This window comes from Trichoderma reesei, assembly GCF_000167675.1.
Source record: "Trichoderma reesei QM6a unplaced genomic scaffold TRIREscaffold_1, whole genome shotgun sequence".
Taxonomy (NCBI): Eukaryota; Fungi; Ascomycota; class Sordariomycetes; order Hypocreales; family Hypocreaceae; genus Trichoderma; species Trichoderma reesei.
The window spans coordinates 648969-670545 of NW_006711148.1; the positions used below are offsets into that span (position 1 = coordinate 648969).

At 48.1% G+C, this 21577-nt stretch overlaps 4 protein-coding genes across 4 annotated transcripts; 2 read left to right on the plus strand and 2 right to left on the minus strand.

Moving 5' to 3' along the window:
• Positions 1-571: 571 nt before the first annotated feature.
• Positions 572-2377, plus strand: TRIREDRAFT_73690 (uncharacterized protein; the record flags this gene model as incomplete). The annotated part of the gene is made up of 1 exon (XM_006961117.1): positions 572-2377. Exon 1 carries the CDS (start codon positions 644-646, stop codon positions 2375-2377), a length of 1734 nt encoding a protein of 577 aa, XP_006961179.1. The 5' UTR covers positions 572-643.
• Positions 2378-2788: 411 nt separating this feature from the next.
• Positions 2789-3791, minus strand: TRIREDRAFT_43770 (uncharacterized protein; the record flags this gene model as incomplete). The annotated part of the gene is made up of 2 exons (XM_006961002.1): positions 3315-3791; positions 2789-3182 (listed from the first exon to the last, which is right to left on the minus strand). Coding segments are annotated over exons 1-2 (573 nt in total), but the record flags the coding sequence as incomplete, so codon positions are not given.
• A 5396-nt stretch (positions 3792-9187) lies between these two features.
• Positions 9188-13710, plus strand: TRIREDRAFT_119614 (serine/threonine protein kinase; the record flags this gene model as incomplete). The annotated part of the gene is made up of 4 exons (XM_006961118.1): positions 9188-9481; positions 10982-11108; positions 11712-12214; positions 12270-13710. Exons 1-4 carry the CDS (start codon positions 9405-9407, stop codon positions 13708-13710), a joined length of 2148 nt encoding a protein of 715 aa, XP_006961180.1. The 5' UTR covers positions 9188-9404.
• Positions 13711-14747: 1037 nt separating this feature from the next.
• On the minus strand, positions 14748-16253 carry TRIREDRAFT_73697 (uncharacterized protein). The gene is made up of 3 exons (XM_006961519.1): positions 16194-16253; positions 15836-15914; positions 14748-15410 (listed from the first exon to the last, which is right to left on the minus strand). The coding sequence occupies exons 1-3, from the start codon at positions 16218-16220 to the stop codon at positions 15139-15141; spliced, it is 378 nt and encodes a 125-aa protein (XP_006961581.1). The 5' UTR covers positions 16221-16253; the 3' UTR covers positions 14748-15138.
• Between the last annotated feature and the right edge of the window lie 5324 nt (positions 16254-21577).

The window sequence follows — 21577 nt, forward strand, 5'->3', positions numbered from 1 at the left end:
TTGAAGGCGTAGCAACATGGGTCATGTCAAGCTCTATACCTACTACCTACCTAGGTACTGAAGGTAAGGAACCTACCTACCTACAGTAAGCAAATCCGCCCTCCCGCCGATTTCGCATCCCATCCCCCCACTAAATCATTCTAGTATCCCACCTGCACAACGACTTTCCCAGGTCACTGTATAATAACTTTTTCCGATTTGAAATCCTCGTCTTCTAATTTGCGCGCCGCATAGCAACTCTCTTTGTAAATCTTCCCAATAGGATTCTAACACACTTTTAAAGCCAGAAGCTACAAAAGGCTGCTTCATACTTCTTGGGATTTTCACCAGGCCTTTGGAGTGCTTCGTCTTTATAGGTAGCTGGCGCTGTGCTGTGGTGTTTGTAGTAAGCTTGTTCACACGTGCTTATCAATATCAGTGCGCCACGCCCGAACTTCCTTGCAAAACTCGCCACTTTCCACCATCAAATCGCCGCACTAGCGCATCGATATTACCACCCTCTTCATTCTCTTACAACTTCATACCTTTTAACTCGACAAATCACAAGCCGAAACAACCAAATTGAAGCAAACCAGGAAATTCCTCATATCCTGCCCGCCGTCACACATACACAAACGGCACCGCCGTTTCAAAAACCCGCACCATGAGTGCCATCCTCTCCGCCGACGACCTCAACGACTTCATCTCCCCCGGCGTCGCCTGCATCAAGCCCATCGAGACCCTCCCCGCTGACGCTCCCCCTGCGCCGCCATCATCCGCCAACGAAAACGAAGTCATCCTCGACGGCCAGCAGCAGCCCTCGACAGCCAGCGCCGCATCTCCCGCCCAGATCTCGCTCACAGACTGCCTCGCCTGCTCCGGCTGCGTCACCTCCGCCGAGGCCATCCTCGTCAGCCTGCAGAGCCACACCGAGGTCCTCTCGACGCTCGACGCGGCCCCCGCGCTGCGCGTAGTGGGACCCGATGCGGCCGGCAACTTCGCCGTCGAGGGCCTGGACAACGACGACGCCAAGCTGTTCGTTGCCAGCGTGAGCGCGCAGACGAGGGCGAACCTGGCGGCTGCGTGCGGTCGAGGCGTGTCCGAGAGCCAGGCGGGATATATGCTGGAGAACCTCCTGCGGGGTCCAGAGGGGCTCGCAAAGGCCGGCAAGTGGAACAATGCGTTCGAGTGGGTGGTGGACATCAATGTGGCCCGGGATGCGACTCTCGCGCTTGGTGCGGCCGAGGTTCTCTCCTCCCCGACCCCGGGGGTCGCGAAGCCCTCACAGCCCATCCTCGCATCGTCATGCCCCGGCTGGGTATGCTATGCAGAGAAGACGCATCCGTACGTGCTGCCGCACTTGTCCAAGGTCAAGTCGCCACAGGCGCTCATGGGCACCCTCCTCAAGACCACGCTGAGCAAGAAGCTGGGCGTCCCTCCCAGTCGGATATGGCACGTGGCCGTCATGCCTTGCTTTGACAAGAAGCTGGAGGCCAGTCGAGAGGAGCTCACAGACGAAGTATGGGCGCGCTCAGGCTTGCCGGGCAAGGGGATTCGAGACGTCGACTGCGTCATCACCAGCAAAGAAGTCCTGATGCTGGCAGAGTCAAGAGGACTAGACTTTTTCAACTTTTCAAAATCCGCATCATCCGTTCCGCCGTCAATACCCTTCCCAGATGAAAAGATGCACGGATTCTTGTTTCCAAACAAGGGCTCAAGAAATCCCCCGCGAGTAGCTGGTTCTTCTGGCGGGCTGTTACACCATATTCTCCAAACAAAGGCCGCCCAGACGCCAGGGTCAGAGATACAAGTCGTCCGCGGCCGCAATGTCGATGTTGTCGAGTACTTTGTCACAGTAAACGGCGAGCCTGTTTTCAAGGCCGCTCGGTACTATGGCTTCCGAAACATTCAAAACCTCGTCAGGCGTCTGAAGCCGGCTCGCCCGTCCCGCATGCCGGGCGGAAAGCCCTTTGGGAGCGCCCGCCGCCCGGCAGGCAAGGCACCCTCCCACGACTATAGCTTTGTTGAAGTCATGGCTTGCCCTGGAGGCTGCACGAATGGCGGTGGTCAGATCAAGGTCGACGATGCCGTGATCCTAGAGCGCAAAAACATATCGGGGAAGCCAGGCCCCCAAGAACAAAAAGACTGGTTGGCAGAAATCGATGAGGCGTACTTCTCAGGCGAAGATTCGCTGGTCGAACAAAACGCCGAGAAGGTGGTTGGAGGCATTTCCCACTCGTACATAGATGATACCCTGGCGTACTGGTCGGACATGACAGGTATAGGGCTAGATAGACTGGCTTTCACGAGCTTCCGTGAGGTGATTAGCGATGTTGGAAAGGATACAGCCACCGAGAGAGCCGCTCAGTTGGCTGGTAAAGCTGGCGGCGGGTGGTAGCCAGCTTTACACGGAAACAAATTCAAGAAGAATATTCTCTCAAGTCTCTCTGGTGCCACGCCGTGCAAAGCCGAATCCTCTTCTGCCAGTCCCGTCGGGTCCTCTGGGCGCTCGGATGGCTTGCTGTTCATCTCGGCCCTGCTGTCCCCGCATGGACGAGGAATCGCTGCCGCTTCCATCGCGGCCTCCTCGCCGGCTCGAGTCCGGCTTCTGGGAAGAGTTGGGATCGAAAAGCTCTCTCCTAGGGCCCGACTGGTTGGTTGTTCGTCGCGGCTCAAACTCCTGCCCACCGATTTCAGTGCTGCTGACATTGTTGCTGTTGTAGCCGCTGTTGTAGTTGCTGCTGTAGTTGCTGCTGTTATTGTTATTGCCGCCATGATACCCGCCACCACCACCACCACCGAAGTTCCCTCCTCGTCCCCTCCCCCTGCCGCGATACGCCCCCCTCCCCTCCGTCCTCGGCGGCGTCACGGTCCCTCCCGTGCCCCCCGGCGACGACCCCCTCGACGAGGGCGCCGATTCCCCAAAGATCTTGGCCCGCGCCTCGTCGTACCGCCGCTGCTTCTCCTCGCGGTCGCGCTTCTGCTTGGCGCGGATCTCCTCAGGCGTCATCTGCGCCTGCTGTCCCGACCGCAAGTCGTCCTCGTCGTCGCCATCGCCGCCGAGGGACGCGCCGCCCGCGGCAGAAGGGTTCCGCTTGGCGACGACGGGCTTGCGGCTGAGGACCTTTACCTGGGGCTTGAAGGATGCGGTCAGGGGGACGCCGCCGCTTGCTTCGACGTGGTACAGCGTTTCCGGGGAGTCGCTACATTTTTTGGTTTTGCGCAAGCGCTCGCAAGTTAGCAAACAGTAATTCCCCAAGGCAGCGTGTTTCCCGGGGGAACATAAGAAGAAGAAGGGGGCTGTGATAGAGGGGTCGTTTTTTTTTGGTGCATACGCTGATTCCCATAGCTTCCGGTTCGCTTCGGCGTGCTGCTGCAGGCGCTCTTGTCGGCTCATGCTGGGCTGCGGCGCGACTTGCGGCTCTTTTGCGTTGTTGCGCTCGGTGCGTTCGCGGTCGGCCTGGGTTTCCCAGTCGTCGTCCCAGGCGTTGGGGACGCCGCCTGACCTGCTCATCTTGAATAGAGGATGAAGCAAATGCTAATGCTGTTTATGTGTAATGGTATGACAAGAAGAGGCCTGGCGTTTCGAGGTTTCGTTGATGCTTGGAAAGCTGGAGGGAGACCGAGGCGATAACGACGATAGCGGCCTCGATCTTTGTCTTCCTTGAAGCACGCCGCGAGGAGGGTTATTCCGATCCCTTTCCGTTCTTCAGAGCCACTCTTAGTAGTCGTCTGCTTGGTGATTCAGTGCGCGTATGCAGCCCTGATGCCCTTTGCCAGAAGTGCTCGTGACTGCATTTTCGAGGGCAATTCGGTTCAGCGGGCGGCCGGCTGTGGCTTCAATGGAGACGAGAGGTCATTATTTCGGTGTGATTTTGTTGTGTGTGCATTTTAGCTCGGTGCTTTTGGTGATGGGCGGTACCTAGACAGTACCGAGGTCGCGGCTCGCTGTCAGCATAAATCATGCGGCAAGTACGCTGTCGAGAAAGTCTTTTCAGGTATTGGCTTGCGGACCGCTTCCTTCCAGCGGGGGTCGTCTTCCTTGGTGGGGCGGCTCTTTCGCGATTGATTCACTGGCATGTCGAACTTGATCGATCGATTGCCTTACAGGTATCTACACTCAAAGACACTTTGCAGGGTCCAACTACAGAAGATACTATCACGCTGCACCTTTATTATCAATCTCTAGACTTCAAAGGTATGCGACACGAAGCAGCCGTCTGCAACCAAAAGCAAGATCCCCTATCGTTGATCATCCAAACCTCATCAGCGCAACAGTTTCTCCATGGCTGAATCGTCGAGTCCCGCCGCAACATCCTCAAGGCCCAAACGGCCTCGCGAGGACGGCGAAGCCATCAAGAGCCGCCTCCTCGACCAGCAATTCCACATTGGTGAGTACATTCAAGTTTGTTACCCTATTATTACAAAGCCCGCACACACATCGTGCATTATCCCACAACGGAAAACATACAAAGATATCCATACTGACCTAGAGGGGTGGGAAAACGGCTTGTAATAAATAGGCCGCTACGCAGACCCCTTGGTTCCACGAAAGACGTCAGACCTTCAGTTCTGGCCAAGGGACGTGACGCCAGAGATGGAGAAGAAGTGGCTGGCCATTATCGAGGAGCATCGCTCGTAGGACGGGGAGTCGACTCTGACCGAGTTTGAGTGGGCGGTGGAGATTTGAATTGATGGCTCCCTACCGAGTTATGTTGTTTGATGGCCTTTATGCGTTTTGTTACTAGTACAGCATTTCGTTTCCACGGTGTTCCCGCAGTCCATTATTACGCAGCTACCTGCCTAGCCCTTTCGTACTTGTGGTGACAATAGGCAGCTTTCTTTTTAGTGATGAACTTTTCCACTTATTATCTGGTCCTTGACGTTATGATTTACCGTTTGGAATACATCAGTCCATCGTGCTTGTGACGTTTTGGGGAGCCTCAATCAGGTGTTGTGCCTCCCAGTCTGCTTCGTAAGCGGTGGCATGATGACAATATCACGAGAAGCGTCAGAACCATCTCGAAGATACGCCGCTTACCTCGCAGCAATGCATTTACCATGTAGGTAACAACATGTCAGATTCCTTCTGGAATATCTATCAGTTGATAGGCAAGCGTTCGGCATGCCCGTCACGTCACAACAACAGCCGCATAGGAACCATTGTACCATCTACAACTATTGTCATCCTGCCATCAACCCCTGAGTGCTAAAAGCGTCATTCCCACACAACCTCCAGATGGAAATAGTGGGTTCACAATTGCATCTTAAGGCTCGTCACACGTCACGCTAAGTTTAGCCCAAGCTTTTCATCACGTCGTCCAGCGTTGTGTCTTCAGTTCTTAGCACAAGGGAGGTGATGGTTATGATGTACCTACTCCAGCTCGGTGCCTAGAGGTACATAATATAGTAGCCCCTTGACGGATGAGATCGGCAACGGGTATTATACCGCCGGATCGCTCTCCCGTCAACGAGAGCCAAACAGCCTACTATTCTCACATCTCCAAAGCCATCAACCAGGAAGAGCAACAATCCCGAGGACTATCTATTACCTCACATGCACTTGTATACCAGTTCCCATTCCAGCATAGAACGGCCAGAAAGACTAGAAGGGCACTAGAAAATTCCGCCACACCGAACAAAACAACGAGGCCGTCGACAACACTATCCCTCGTCCAGGAAGAGGCGACACGCGAACTTGGCCCAGGGTATCTCCGGCGATGCTGGAACACGAACAGGATACGTCCCAGAAAACTCAAGTGCCACCCCTCCAGCCACACTTTGGGCAAAAATCTCTCCTGCTACTACTACTACCTATGTAGGTATGCTGCTGCCGGCCCGCGAAAAAAACAATGCAGAGAGTACATGTAAACTCATACGATACGATGCAGAAGCCACAGTGCGAGCCACATCATTCCTTCTCGGGTGCCTGTTAATACCGTTCTAGTATTTCATGCCGTGTCTGCTCGTTTGCTCGGCTGGCAACAGCATGCTACCACCTCCAAGCAGTAGTTGCAGCAATAGACCATGAAATATGGCCGTCTCGATGGCATCACCTCCAAGAGCCCATCGTTGTAGTCCTCCCAAGCTGCGGTCCCACGTCAGCTGATTTGCAGCGAGACGAGGCTGAGCCCGCAGCCTCTTCCAGCCCCCCTTGCCTGCTTGTAAGTGTCATAACCTGGCCCTCCTTGCTTCATCGGCACGGCGATTCCCCCTCATTTTTCTGGAGTATATGATGTCCTCGTGCAATCGTGCAATGCGGAATGGCGTGGCAAATGCAGGTTTCCCTTGCCTTCTTTCGCTCCTCTGTCTCTCTGTCTCTCTGTCTCTCTTGCCCCCTCCCTTGCCAGAGCCAGGCGCTGTCCGGACCAACCTACACAACTTGGCAGTGGCCGTTGGCAACTTTCTGCCTAGCCAGCACGCGAATCGTGAAAAGGGGAGCAAGGAGACACATAGGCAGTAGCTCCATTACCAATCCTGAATTCCAGACAACTCGATAGCTCCGGTGGCGAGGCCTTGTCCTAGATGAGGGGATTGAGGGGTTTGCCTTGATGTTTGTTGCCATACGCACTGTGTGTGAGCAAGATGGCATGTGTAGATGCGATTCCATTGAATCATGTCGAGATATTCACGTTTGTGTCTGCTTCTGGCCGTCTGCAAAACACACATAGATACCTTCCAATGTCAAGCCTCTTGTCTGCATCGACTCCAACAACAAGCCATGGGAGGCGTCTGTGAATAGGCAGCCGATAGCGTGCTTCAAGTCCATCGCCCCCGAGAGAATAGAAAGGCAGTATCATGCTGCACACCCATTCGCGGCTTTGGAGCTGGCAGGGTCCGACAGGGTCCGATAACCAGTAGTCGATCGGAGCAACTGGCTAGCTGACCGGCTGCGCTGTTTGGGGAGTGGTTGGTCGGGCGAGTCGAGCCGGCTGGTGTGAAACCCCAAGAGAAACCCCAAAAAGTGCCAGAGATGTGATACTTTGGAGCCACTGGCTCGTCTTACGAAGGAACGGGCGGCTAGTACAGTGTGCACAACGCCATGGATGGACAGCCGGGTGGATGGATGAAGCAAGTCGTGATGCTCCCTTGCTTCGATGGAACCAAGAAACGGCGATCAGGCTTTGATGCTACCACCCTTTGTCAATCACCCATCAATCCAGGCTCGTAGCAATTGATTTGAATACCATGACCAAGCCAGTGAGCAAAGATTGAGGCTGTTAGAGGCAGTGCTCCGTTTGGGTGTTGCCATGGCCGGGACTCTCGACTCGATGCGCAGCTGCCTTTGACTGGCTCTAGATCTCGGACACCATTACCAGATTGCCGGGACTACTGTTGCAGCATTCTCAGCAGCACGGCATCGTCCATTTTGTTTGACTCACACCGCCACCAAGAAACACCCAAGCTGCGTAGGTACATACATGTAGGTAGGTAGGTTAGTGGTAGGTAGGGATGCATGTACAAAGTCTCTCGTACCCAACACCTTCGGAATGAATCTCTCATCTTCTGATAGGTTCCTGTTCGAATGAGAGCAGAATGCTGATTGACAGTCTTGACGGTGTGCCTGAAATGGTGGTATGGAGTACTCGTAGGGGGTGGGAAGACGGTCAATATCTGCAGCCCCGCCTCACAGTATGTGCAAGAATACGCATGTTGACGAACGTGAAAGTGCACGGAGTGAGAAGAGGCCATCTCCACTCGGTGAAGACAACCGGTCCACGACCCGAAGTTGCAGCAGAGCGGCAAATCGGTCCTCACCAGCGCGAGAGACGCAGGGAAGCGGCCTGTGGCGTCGGGGTCGAGAAAAGGAAAAGAAATAGTCAACAACGGTTTATGACTGATCAGGGCATTATTGCGTCAAACCGCAGCAGCAGCAGCTCTTCCTCCTTGTCTTGTCTCGGGAGACGCGGTATTAACGCTCCAGAAGGTTGATGAGCGGCGATGCTTGATTCGCTGGCCGGGCCAAGATCTCGGAAACAGAGCCCCTGTCGCGTTTTAGCCACCGCCTGGCCGAGTCTATTCGCTTCCACGGCGTCCACGTCTATCAAACGTACTTGTACCGCAGATGCCAATACAGTACCTCGCTCTTTGGAACGCTGAAACCAAAGGGAGGGGCGAGCTGAGCGTTGCGTTTGGTGACTAGGACTCAATGCGTACCTGAGCCCCGAGGTCTCCATCAGATTCGACGTGTAACCGGTACCTGTGTCCCAAGGCTTGTGCTTGCCGTCGTACTCCGTGCCAATGATGCATCCCGGTCGCAAATACAGCGGAGCTGAGAGCTGCCGGGCTGTTGTGGTGCTAGTCTCAGCTGTGCTGGATCTCGTCATTCGCTGATCCAATGGTCTCCGGAACGTGTACGATCACCCGTGGTGCGATGTACAGGTACGGGTACACCGTTCACTCGACCCTGTCAACCTTTGGAGCTTCAGCCAGGTTCGAGTATTATGATCGCGCTCCATCAGCCGCCATCGCCAGCTCTTCCTGGCCACCACCACCTCGAGTCACTGTGCTCTGTGGTCCTTGCTTACCTAGGTACTGTACTTGTACAGCAAAGAGTACCTAGTATCGTATTCGCCGGTCCCTGGTTCAAGGCAGCCTCGTCCTGTCACTGGCCGGCTCGCCGCGTGGAAACCCGGCATGGGTGGATGACGGCGGCCAGGCTGTCAGTGGCTGAGACGTTTGTTGATGATGAGGTTGGCAGCGTCAATGGGCGGGGGGGTTGAGCCACGAAAACGCACATGGGCAGGGCAGGGCAGTCCACCCGCTGCCGTCGCCGCACTGGGCGCTAGGGGAGCTGGCAGAGCGCTAGCGGGCCAGAGTACAGCGCGCTCCACCGCCTACGGCGCCGACGGTGCAGCCCCTACAAGCCCCTACAGCCCCTACAGCCGCCGCCGCAAGCCCTCCGCCAGCACCGGCCCACCCGCAGCCCACACACTGTGCACTGTACGGGGCCCTGCGACAGCTCCAGCGGCCACTTTCTGCCAGCGTCCACGGCGGTGTCTAACGTAAACTAAGGCAGAAGCCCTGCAGCAGCAGCAGCTTCTTCGTCTGGGCTCACTTTTGCCCCAAGAAGCCATCCATCCATTAACAACTACTTTTTTTTTTCTTTCTCAGGTTTCTTTTTTTGTCTCTTCTTCTTCTTTCTCACAACTCTTACGCTGCGGCTCTTTTCCATCATCCGGTATTGTTTTCCCCCCTTCCCTGCGGCATCAACCACGCTCGGTGTCGAACGACCTCCACCGCGAACCGAATCGACCTTTGGCGTGCACGACGCCATTTCCGACTACAGACGGGCCTCGTTCTCGTCCATTCCCCCGCCCATCGTCCATCTTATCCAGTAGCTTGATCGCCTTCGCCGCCTTCTGTAGCCTTGGGATTATTCGATATCCTTCCGAATTGTCTCCCTCCCCGCCGCGTCCGTCACCATGTCTGGCCCTGAAAGCGCCCATGCTGGAGGTGGCTTCGACCTTTTGCGGAGGGCAACTCAAGCAATGATGTCAAAGTACGTGGGTATCTGCTTTGTGTTCCTCTTTATGTTGTTTAGCTCTTTTATCCCGCGTTCCCTGCAATTTCTCTCCCTCTCGTTCCGCGAAGCCGCCTGGCCCCGCCATCATCCATGGCTTCGGCTGCTACTTGATCTGCCCGCGATAGCCTCGCGAGCGACCAAGGAGCGGCTCTTCGCCTCGACGACTCTCTCGCGTCGCGACACAGGATCTCTTCCGCGGCCCTCTTTCAATCTTCCCCCCCAAGTTTCGCTTCCACGTTCATCTTCACACGCCTTCTTTTGTTGTCCATTGGTCCAACGGAGGGGAAGCGGCAACGGCTCCAACACAACTACCGGTGGAGATGCTAGCGCTCAAGTGGCGCCTGGTTTGGCACAATGCCAGCATCCGGCCTTTGAAGCAACTTCAGTCCACGGCTGGTCAACAATGCCTCGCTGCTCGGCTGCGTGAGACAATTGCTTCGGCACAGTCCGCATCTACCAGTTGACGGTCTGCCTGGGCATCCCCTGGCTTCTTTGAGGGAAAACACCAGACGGCATGCAAGGCACTTGGTCGCTTATCAAGCGTGGCTCTGTGGCGGGGTGTCTATGACAGCTTACTATCAACGACTCCTCTTTCTGGACAATCCATCCGATGGCGCTGGCACATGTCAATCGAAGAGAGGGAAAACTCTCTAGCCAACCAAAGACATTGGGAAGCAAGACGGGCCCTGGCCATTGCGGCTGTTGATACGGCGTCATCCTCGTCATACCCCGGCCCGTTCATCGACAAGATACCCAGACGCAGCCAGGCCGCTGTGCTTGGGCAACACTCAGCCTGACTCGCGAACGATCGGCCCCCTTTCAAGAACAGCATCACCATCAGAGTCGTGCTCTCGGCCCTGCCGCGCTGAATTCGCCTCGGGGCAAGGGAAAACAGCCTGTCGTTGGCCATCTGGACCCTTTGCCGCCTGGTTCCTCGAGGGCATTTCCTTCCCGTCCGCCTCTGCAGAACCCCGCCATATCCATGCATCTTGCAGGGCCGTCAATTGCCAGCCCAGCCTTGACCAAGTTTTCGATATCCCCACTCGTCTAAGTGGCCGTGCCGCAGCAGTTTTCATCTCGTCATTCCCCTTTCTTCGCGCCTGTCGCGCCCGGCGTTTGCGCAGCCGATCCGCCCTCGGAGCGCCGCTACTATCTCTCTGACTCCTCAGCCCTTGGATCTATCCGGGTGGCCTGGCCGGCCGTCTCCGTGTTTTCCTCGTCCGTTATAATCAGTTGCTCCCCCCTAGCGACTTAGTGCACATCACGACCTCATTTTCCACTCACTCTGTGCTTGGCGCCTTGGGCCGCCGCCATCAGCTAGTGTTCCCACTTCAACACCGTTTCCCCGCGCCGTTTATTGTATTTCTGCCCGACGGAATTCTCTTATCTTTCCTTTTTTTTTTTCTTTTATTTGTTTTTTTGGCTCTTTGTTCTTTGTCTCTTTGACTTGACCATGCAGGGTACTGACAAGCCCAGATCCGCTGCGACGGAGGAGGAGGGCGCGGACCATATCGGCTTCGAGACCCCTCGGTCTGGCGTGGCCACTCCTCACCCCGACCCTCAAGACAAACGCCTGCCCGGAATCACGAGCTACTTTAACCAGGTTCGTCCAGACCTCGCTGCAAACCAGGAGGACTTTTCTTCAATGTCAGAAACACAGAGAGGCGTGTCCTCGGGCCCGACGCAGGTCCAGCAGTTGCTCGACTGTTTGGCCACTGAGTCGGAGTCGCCCGAGCATGCTGGAGGCTCTCAGCCTTGCATACAGTCACTGCCCACCGAAAGTCGGTTCCTGGCTATCCGCCCGCGCGCTAGCCACGACCGATTCGACGGGTTGACAAATTCTTGCCCGCCCCCCGCCACCTCACACTCCCCTTCCTCCTCTTCCACGACGTCTTCAGGTCCAGATGGCATCTTTTCGGATCGGGGGACTAGCAGTGCCAGTTCTTCAGGCGCTTCCAGTCGCTCAGAACCCGAATCCACAAAGTCCATAGATCTGCAGGACCGCCGTGAGGCTACTGCCCGAGCACCTACACTTTCTTTGTCAGAGACGATCGCTGCACCAATTCCTTCTTCCGAATCACATGCAGAAGCTCGCATGATTTCCTCCCAACCTGTCCAGTCGCAACAGGCGGCAGGGCCTGCCACGGCCCTAGCCAAATGGTTTTCGCTTCAAGGACTCAAGCAGCTAACTCGTATCATCTTCAAGAGCGGCCCGCCTACCCCGACCAGAGCCCTTTCAACGGTCACCTCAACCTCGGATGGCAAGGAGACTCCTAATGGAGGCAGCACCGAGACAGTCAGCACCGATGCAGCCAGCAACGAGGGCGGAGAGACGAGCAGCGGCACCCAGACCCCCAAGAACTCTGGCTCCCGAGCATCATCTGCCAAGGGGAGGTTGACCATCAAGATCGTCGAGGCGCGGGGTATCCGCAAGAGCCGCGACCCCTACGTCGTTGCTGTCTTCCAGCGGAGTGAGCTCATCTCTGACGGTCCGCATGAGATTGAGGAGGAGGAGCAGGCCGTAGGAACACCGTCTGGCCTTGGCGCTATCCCCATGAAGCGTCAAGTCAGCGATTCCGGTAGGCCCATGGCGATTCCGATGCGCAGCCGCCAGAGCAGCAACACCAGCATCAGCGACTACAACACGTTCCGCAATCGAAACACCAAGACTCTGTACTCAAACCCTAAGTGGGACGCAGAAGCCGTCTTGTGAGTCTCCCATGACCGCCCCCCCTCAAGACAGAAGTGACGCTGACCGGATTAGCGATGTTGTCGACTCGGATATGATGGTAGACATCTCAGTCTATGATCACGCCGCGAACGGGGACGAGTTCCTGGGCCATGTCAACCTCGAGGCAAAGAAGGATGGCCCCGTCAAGGGTTGGTTTGCGCTGCAAGGTCACGCCAACACGACTGTCGACAACATCCCCACGGGCGAGGTTTACGTCGAGGTCACTTATCAGAAGACGGAACGGAAGCACTTCGGCCCCAGTGACTTTGAGATCCTCAAGCTCATTGGCAAGGGCACCTTTGGTCAAGTGTACCAAGTCCGGAAGAAGGATACTGGCCGAATCTACGCTATGAAGGTCCTGCAGAAGAAGGTGATTGTTCAGAAGAAGGAAGTGGCGCACACCGTAGGCGAGCGCAACATTCTTGTTCGCACGGCCACGTCTGATTCACCCTTCATCGTCGGCCTCAAATTCTCGTTCCAGACCCCATCAGAGCTGTACCTGGTGACAGACTACATGTCTGGTGGAGAGCTGTTTTGGCATCTCCAGAAGGAAGGCCGCTTCGACGAGAAGCGAGCCAAGTTCTACATTGCCGAGCTCATCCTGGCAATCGAGCATCTTCACAAGAACGACATTGTCTACCGAGATCTCAAGCCCGAGAACATTCTTCTGGACGCCAACGGCCACATTGCCCTCTGCGACTTTGGGCTGTCCAAGGCGAACCTGACAAAGAATGACACCACCAACACCTTTTGCGGAACCACAGAGTATCTCGCGCCTGAGGTCCTCCTCGACGAGTCCGGATACACCAAGATGGTGGACTTTTGGTCGCTCGGTGTCTTGGTGTTTGAGATGTGCTGCGGTTGGAGCCCCTTCTACGCCGAGGACACACAGCAAATGTATAAGAACATTGCCTTTGGCAAGGTTCGGTTCCCGCGGGACACCCTCTCTCAGGAGGGCCGCAACTTTGTCAAGGGGTTGCTTAATAGAAATCCCAAACACAGACTAGGAGCGACGGACGACGCCGAAGAGCTCAAGCGCCATCCCTTTTTCAACGACATTGACTGGAACCTCCTGGCCAAGAAGCTCATCTCGCCTCCTTTCAAGCCCAAGTTGAAGTCGGCAACCGATGTGTCATACTTTGACCCGGAGTTCACCAATGCGCTGGACCAGAACGGGTCTCTCAATGAGAAGGCGGCCGCGCTGGCTAGAGGCTACGCGGCGTCTACCCCTCTCTCACCGTCGGTACAAGCCAACTTCCACGGCTTCACCTACGTTGACGAGAGCGCGCTGGACGATCACATGCGCGACTCCTCAAGAGTGGACGACGAGGACATGGATGACGCTCACGCCAATGGCGACGACGACTGGGACAATCTGGACGATATCGATCCCAGAAAGTCCAACAGGATGAGCGGCGTCTTGAAGTCTGGACACGACGAGCAAATGGTCGGAGGCTCGCATTTTGACCCATAATGGATGATATTATTGGCTAAGGTATATGGAGAGTGATAGGGGCCGGCTGCATGGCGTTTGTTTTAACTATTTCCCCCCCACTGATTTGTTTCTTTCTTCGTGTCATGGCAATGCAGGTCTCTCTGTACCTGAAGAAGAAGAAGAAGAAAAAGTTGATATCCCGAAACAACCACGATGTTTATACGAATGGTTAAATCATGACATGAACTGCATCAAGGGCTGGTTGGGTCTTTATATTTTTCTTGCATTTTGTGTGTTTGTTACCCTGGCCATGTGCAGGAAAGGATCCTGGCGTTCGGGCTGAGCTGAGGTGGTATGTTGACGATGATTGATGACGACAGTCTGTATTTGATGCAGAGGTGTTTTGATTGCTCGCTCAATGCGCACAAGTCTGATGCAGACTGAGCAAAATTGAGAGAAGGATAATTTTGGCAATGGAGAGAGAGAGAGAGAGAGAGACGACCTCATACGATGTATCGGAAACGAACCATTGGACAGAAACAAAAGCATATAAGGATCACTCTGATTCGGTTCTTGTTGAACTTCGTGCAGGATCTATACCACTCCTTTGCACCTTTGTCCAAAGTGGGTGACGCGTAGAATCCAGTTATCAAAGGACGGAGAAAATGACATGCAAATGAATGGTTAATATTTTGATAAATGACATCTTACTAGTTGACAAGTATGATATTTGCGAAACGGCAACGAAGTTGGACTGAAGGGGGTATTCGGACCATAAGTATGAAGTATCTAGTGATGCTATACCGTGAAAATGAACCCCAAAGATGTTGGCTGAGGGAGCGTCTACCTTAGGTAGTAGGCAGTTTCATACAATACAGTATTTTACGAGGCTTCGTACTTGCAATTTCCAATGGCCATTTATCACCACTCCCATTTGCAAAAAGAACAGATCGTCAACGTCAGCTGAGGAGGTTGCACATCTTTCAACTGATGTCGACATTCAGAAAACGACGGTCTTACGCTTAAATCGAGGGCTTGTTTTGGTTGAGAGCAAAAAAAAAAAAAGTTGTAAAATTGTACAGTAGGACGTTTGTCAAGAGTTGTCCCCTCTCCTGGCAATAGAAAACCGACATCCTTGCGTGTCTGGCCAGCAATCGAAAAATAAAAAAGCCTGGCTCAGGAATAAAACGTGCGGAGTGTCCGGTAATGCCTGCAAACTAGCCTTCTTGCCTCCCCTGGCGCCTCGTCTCCTCGCCATCTTTTTTCCTTTCCATCCTCCCACCCCCTGTGCGTATATCAAGTCCGTTTGGGCCTCAAAGCGTACTCGTACACTGATTGCTTCATGTCTCTCATTACCCTTCTCCTCCTAGTTCTCTCCTCCTCTATCGTACCAAAATTGACAAAAGCTTCTCTTGTTTATTTCAAATCAGGGAGCGCGGTCTTTTCTCTTCTTTTGTTTTCGGTCCTCTAGTGGTGGGGCTCCTCCTCCTCCTCGGCCTCGAGCCAGTCAGGCAGCTGGGCGGCGCCGGCGGAAGTCTGGGCAGAGGCGTCCTGGCCCTCGATCTCAACGGCCATGGACTCGTACGCCTTGAGGCTGTCGGCGAGGTTGGCCTCCTCGGGGGAGGCGGGGGTCTTGGGCATGGTGAAGACCTGGACCTGGCCCTCGGCATCGGACTCCTTGACGGCGGGGGTCTTGTAGGCCTTGAGCTCCTTGAGGTACAGCTCCTGGACGAAGTCGGCTAAAAAAAAAAAGGGCATGGCGTTAGTTACAATGACGAGGGTTTGGGTCTTGGGAGTTGTGGCGCATCAGGGGAGTGCAGCTTGGTCGGAGGTAAAAGTGTGTAGTGACAAATAGCGCAACACTTGTTGCGCGGATGGCCTTGTATCGAATCGTCGAAAATGAGGATATATGCATGTCGTGTTGCTTGCAACGGGGTGGTCTGATGTATTGAGGTAGTATCGATCGGAGGTATCGGCTGTAGCTGGAAGGGCGTAGAAATTCGAGGCCAACTCGATGGCTGCACTGTCCGACGATTCGAAAGACGAGGCGACGACACCGTAAAGCGGAAATGAATATGCATGATCGCATCGACCGATAGAAGGAGATGCAGGAATTCGAAAAGAAACACTCAGGAGAACACAAGGCGCATGTTGTTTTTCGTACCTCGTCGGGAGACGGTAGGGGCAATGAAGCCCCTCACCTGGACGGCATTTGCTCTGGCGGCGCGAGCGGCAACAGCGCGCTACAACGGACAGCAGGTTAGCAATCAGACAAGAGGAGTCAAGAGAAAATGAAGGCAATGAATCTGCATCTGATCAAACAAAGCACATCATGTCGAGCCAGCGCATCATCATGCGGGGGGCGGGAACAAGCGGGCGAGGCGACGTGGACGAACGGGGAAAAAAAAAACTCCTCTCGGGATTTCGCTAGAGGCTACAAAGTCGATGACACGCCAGAACGATAAAAAAGCAACAAAGAAAAGCACAGATTGGGAAGGGAGAGAAAGAATAAAAAAACTTACAGAGGCCCGAGAGATTTGGCTGAGCATCTTGAGTATGGAGGGTTTGTTGCAGAGCGGGAAGAAGCGGTGCTCAATTGGGCGGACGGCGAATTGGCAGCGGGCTGGTGGACGAGGGGAGGAGGAGAGAAGGAGAGGAAGCCAAGCTTTGCGCTTTGAGAGGTTTTGCGTGAAAATCGTGATGCCGGACAAAGCTGGAAAGCGCCGCCGCCGCCTCTCCAGAAAAAAAAATTGCGGAGCCCTTTTGGTCTTTTGGTGCTGCCGCGCTTGGAAGTGGTGAGTGGTAAGTGGTAAGTGGTACTGTGTCTGCAGTTGCTATTTCTCACTGTATTTCCAGGCGGGACACCGCTGATTCTTCAGTGGCTTCGCCCGCTGGAGTTACAGAGGGGAGCTACTACCTACCTAGGTATGTTGCAAAAGTGGGAGGAGAGGTGCACGTGACTCGGGAGAAGTCGCGACGAGCCGGAGCGACGTCAGTCCTCCAAGCTTGAGTCCCTACCTAAATGCAAAGACACGACATGACATGACTTACAATGTTCCTGATGATGGAAGCACATGTTGGCTCAATCTATATCTTCCACTTGTTCAGGATGATAATGTACTGACGAGTCCACGAGTCATCTATACTTTGCTATCGAGAAAAGTGCTTAGCTCCGCTGTCGAACAGGCTTCATGTCCCCGTTGATAAGATCCATTGCGTCAGTGATAAGGTAATGCAAGGGGAAACGCTCATTGGCAGCTTTATAGCTGTATAAGTACAGTAAACCTTGGCTATAACAATGCATAACAGCAGCCCCTACCCTATTATTATAGTTAGAGTATTATAAGAACCAGGTTTTATAGGGATTAGGTACTGCATAACTAAAAATAGGTTAAAATCTTATATTAATATGCGCCTAGTGTAGTAAGAAGGTACTAGTTAATAATTTATTATTATTTTATATTAACCTAGTTAATATACATTTAGTAAAGAAATGCATAATACTACTAGTAAAGTAATTAAAAAAGTAAGAAATTTAATATTTCCTACTATTCTTAAAAGTTAATAAGCTTAATAAATGCATTAAATGCTTTTACTATAAAAATAATAAATAAAAGGAGTTAATTTAAGTTATTTTTATTATTATTTACTAAAGCTAATAAAAATTTTACTATTATTTAATTTAAATTATTATTATTAATATTAAATATATGCTTTTTAACTAGGTTAATAAGATTATTTAAGGTAGCTTTATTAAAGTTTATAATATAGTTAATTTATATTAGCTTTTAAATATATATTTAGGCTAAAAGTTTATAAATAGCCTTATAAGATTTATTTTAATTAGCAGGCCTTTTAGCAGGTTTATTAAAGCTGCTAAATAGCTATAATTTAATTTAGCAGCTATTAATTATATCCTGCTTAATACTACTAGACTATATATTAACTAGCTAGCCTATAGCCTATAATAAGGTTACTTTCTTTATTAAATTATAATTATAAAAGAAGGTATTAGTAATAAACTCTAGCTAATACTTTTTATAATAAACCTTTAAATTATTAATAATACTTTAATTTATTAGCTAATATAAAGAGGTTATATTTATTAATAAAAATATAATATATATATAGTAAAAAAGGTCTTTTATAGCAGCTTTTTTAGCAGCCTTAATATAAGCACTAAAGTTATTTAATAGTAAAAGCATCTTTTAGCTAGCTATCTAGTTATTAAACTATTATAACTACTTAATAAATATTTTACTAGTTATTTATACTATCTTATTACTTTAATAATATAAAAGGTGTATAGAAATTTATATATTATTCTTATTAAATATATATAAATTAGCTATAAACCTTATAATTTAAAAATTAAGTTAGTAAAAGCTGCTAGTATTACTATAAGGCAGGATTATAATTTATAACTTACTACTCTTACTGCTAAATTAGGCCTTTATTATTAATATAATACTAAGTAAAGAATACTAAAAAAGGCTAGTTTTATTAATATTATAAATATTATTAAATTTATATTTATTAATAATAACTTAAAAGGCTTAAAAGTCTTTTAAATAGTTAACCTATAAGGCAGTATAAGCCTTACTATATTAATAATAGTATTAAAAGAAATACTATAACTTAAAGCTATTTAGCTAGCTAGTTAAAAAAAGCAGCACTAGCTAGCTAGTATAGTTATTAAAATAGATTTAAAGCTTAATTATAATTAATTTAATAATATCCCTAGTTATAAAAGCACCTTTTCTATTTAATTAAAGTAAAGCTTTATTAAAAGCTTTTTTTAATATAAGGAAGTTACTTTATTAAGCCTTTTTAATATTTTATAGCTTTAAATTATTATTAAGGTGCTTATATTAGCTACTTAATAACTTAGAAATTATTAACTATAATAGTTTATACTTAAATTTAATTATAGCCTAATGCTTAAGCTAGGCTTAGGTCTAAGTTAAATTTTTATTTTATTTTTTTTATAATAACTAATACTATTTTTATAAAATTATAAATCTAGTAGCCTTAAGTACTAGAGGCATAATAAAAAATATAAAAAAATATATTAAAAAATATTAAATTAGTAATATTATTATATATTAAAGGAAAAAGGTTAGGCTGCTTAGGTTAAAATTAAGTGCTTAGCTAAGCCTAGGCTAAGGACTAATAATAATAAGTAGTCCTATTTAAATAGTTAAAAATCCTTATTTAAATAGTAATAGTCTATGCTATTAGCTAGGCCAACCCCTTAAGTATAATTATTTATACACCTATACTAAAATATAGTGTGGCATACTGGCGGTTATTACTATTAAGGAGATATTATTAGGAGAAGGGCATAAGGGTTAAGACTAGGTAATTAAGGCAGGCTAATTTATTTAAAAATAGCGTTTTCTTTATTTTCCTATTAAATGTGTATATATTTATAATTAGGCTAGTTTATTTTAATCCTCCTAAATTACTAATACTAGCTAGGTGGATAGGATAATAATAACCTTTTTAATAGCATTACTGTTATTACTGTTATTATTATCTAGGGCGGCAGTAGTAATAGCTTTAAGTTATCTTTATATTACTTATAATCTTTATATAGCTGGCTGCGATTTAGAACTTATAAATAACTATAAGGAAGCCCTACTGCTACTGCTGCTGCTGCTGCAACTATATCCTTGCCTATATCCTTAAGCCTGGGCTGATAATAAAGGCAAGCTGCTGCTGCCCTTTATCTTATACTATGATAAGACTTGCTGTATTAAAGGGTTAAGCTAGTATGTTAAAGCTCTTTAATAAGGCTGCTGGCATGCCTTAGTTTATAATAAGGCTGCTAGTAATAATGCTGGCGCAGCTTTATCCTCCTTATCTTCCTTTACTTTAAGGGTTACTAGCATAGGCATCTTACTGTTATTTAAAAGTTAGGGTTAGCTGCAGAGACTTTAAACTATATTAAGATTGCATATATAAAAAAGCAGCTCTTTAAGATCCTAAAATATATATTTAGTAAAAGTCTTATAGGAAATAAGTAGAAATTTTACTAAAGGCTTTATAAGCTATTATTATAGATAAATATTATCTTTACTAAGGGCCTTACTATCTTCTAGCTTTTTATAAATAATATAGCTATAAGGAAGACTATATTATTATATAAAGGAGTGTATATATTTAGGCAGGGGTATAAGGTTATTATTTAAAGGTATTGCAGTAAGGGTAAGTTAATACTGCTTAGCTAGAAGATTAACACTATAGTAGCTAACTGTTAAAGGGATATCTTTAAGCCAGCTTTATTAAATAAATTACTGCTGCTGCTGTATCTGCATTTTAGCTATATTATTATAGTAGTTTTGCTTTTTCTTTTTTATTATTTAAAGGATTATATTATAAAGATATAGAAGATTGCTAGTACTAAATAAAAAAAAGGACTTAATATCCTTATATGCTGTTTTAATAAGGCTGTTAACTCTTTAGCTAAAGTTATAATAGTGTTTAATAAAGTAATAAGCCTACTGCTCTTGCTATAGTATATATTCCTTAAAAATATATTATAAAAGGTGATTTTATATAATAGCATAAGTGCTTTTTATTATAGCCTATGCTAAATAAAACGCTCTCTTATCCTTAATAAAAATAATATGCTTTTACTTAAAAAACATGCCCTTATATATTAACTCTTTCTTAAGCTATAGTCCTGCTAGAGGTTATAAGTATATAGCAGCTTTAGCTTTTTATTATATTACTATAGCATAAGCAGCGCAGGCAGCAAGGTTATTATTAAGGTTATTATTAAGGCTGCTGTTTAAGGCATTATTATTATTATCTTTATTTTTATTATTACTATAGTTACTGTTAAGGCTTTTTTATTATATTTAAATTTATAATTAAATGTTTATGTTAATATAATAGATATATAGTTACTGCTAAGTACTTAAAAAGACTATAGTAAGGGCGTTTTTAAGCGCCTTCTCTTTATTTATAATTACTATAAATAGCGCTAGCGCTAGGATCTCTTAATAAAGGGCCTCTAGTTTTTTATAAAGCTATAGAAAGCTGTCTTCTTTTTTTAAGTTAATTAAACTAAATATAAAATTAGTAATAAATTTCTAATTAGTAATGCCTATAGCCTTAAATAAGAATATGCTAAAATAGTTAGTTTTATATATATTATTAATATTAAGGACTTTTAAGAACTAATACTATATAGTCTTATACTATAGGTAAGTCTAGACTACACCCTGCACTTTATTATTATTATTTAATTTAATATAGTGCTTTAACTAATTATCTTAAAGTTGCTTAATCTAGGCCTAGGTTATAAAGAGGCTACCTAGGCCTTAAAGGCATATCTACTGTTTATTATTATAAATATTAGTCTCCTAGAAGAAGGTAGGCTTATTAGTTACGTCTTTAAGGATCCTAGTTATCTCTTAAGTAGGAAGGGCTTAGTATTTTATAAAATTATACTCTTACTACTGCTAGGCTGCTATTTAATACTAGTATATAATATAAGCAGATAGCCTAATAAATAGAGGGTAGTTATAATTAGGGCAGTTAATATAGTATATTTATTTTTAACTAAACTGCCTAATTACTAATACTATAATTTTAAAAAGATAATCTTGCTATTAAGTTAAGGTTCTTTAAAGGCTAGTGCTTATAGAAGTCTATAGCCTAGTGTAATTATAAATAAGGATATAATATATCTTAATTTACTAACTATTAACCTCCTAAGGGTTAGTGCTTTTTATAATTTTAATAGTAGCATTATAATTATAATAGAATCTCTGCAGGAAGGCTAGGAGCTTATTAAATAAGTTATAGATATTTAATAGTAGCAGTGGCGGAATTTACAGTAATATTAATAGTAATTACTGCTATAAGTCTATAGCTTTTACAGTCTGCTTAAGTG

Excerpts from the sequence above, each read along its gene's own strand:
- TRIREDRAFT_73697 (XM_006961519.1), bottom strand. The coding sequence starts at position 16,220 with ATGCTCAGCCAAATCTCTCGGGCCTCT. Across the intron at positions 15,915-16,193 it reads GCCAAATCTCTCGGGCCTCT|CGCGCTGTTGCCGCTCGCGC; the intron begins GTAAGTTTTTTT and ends TGTCCGTTGTAG. Across the intron at positions 15,411-15,835 it reads CCCTACCGTCTCCCGACGAG|CCGACTTCGTCCAGGAGCTG; the intron begins GTACGAAAAACA and ends TTTTTTTTTTAG.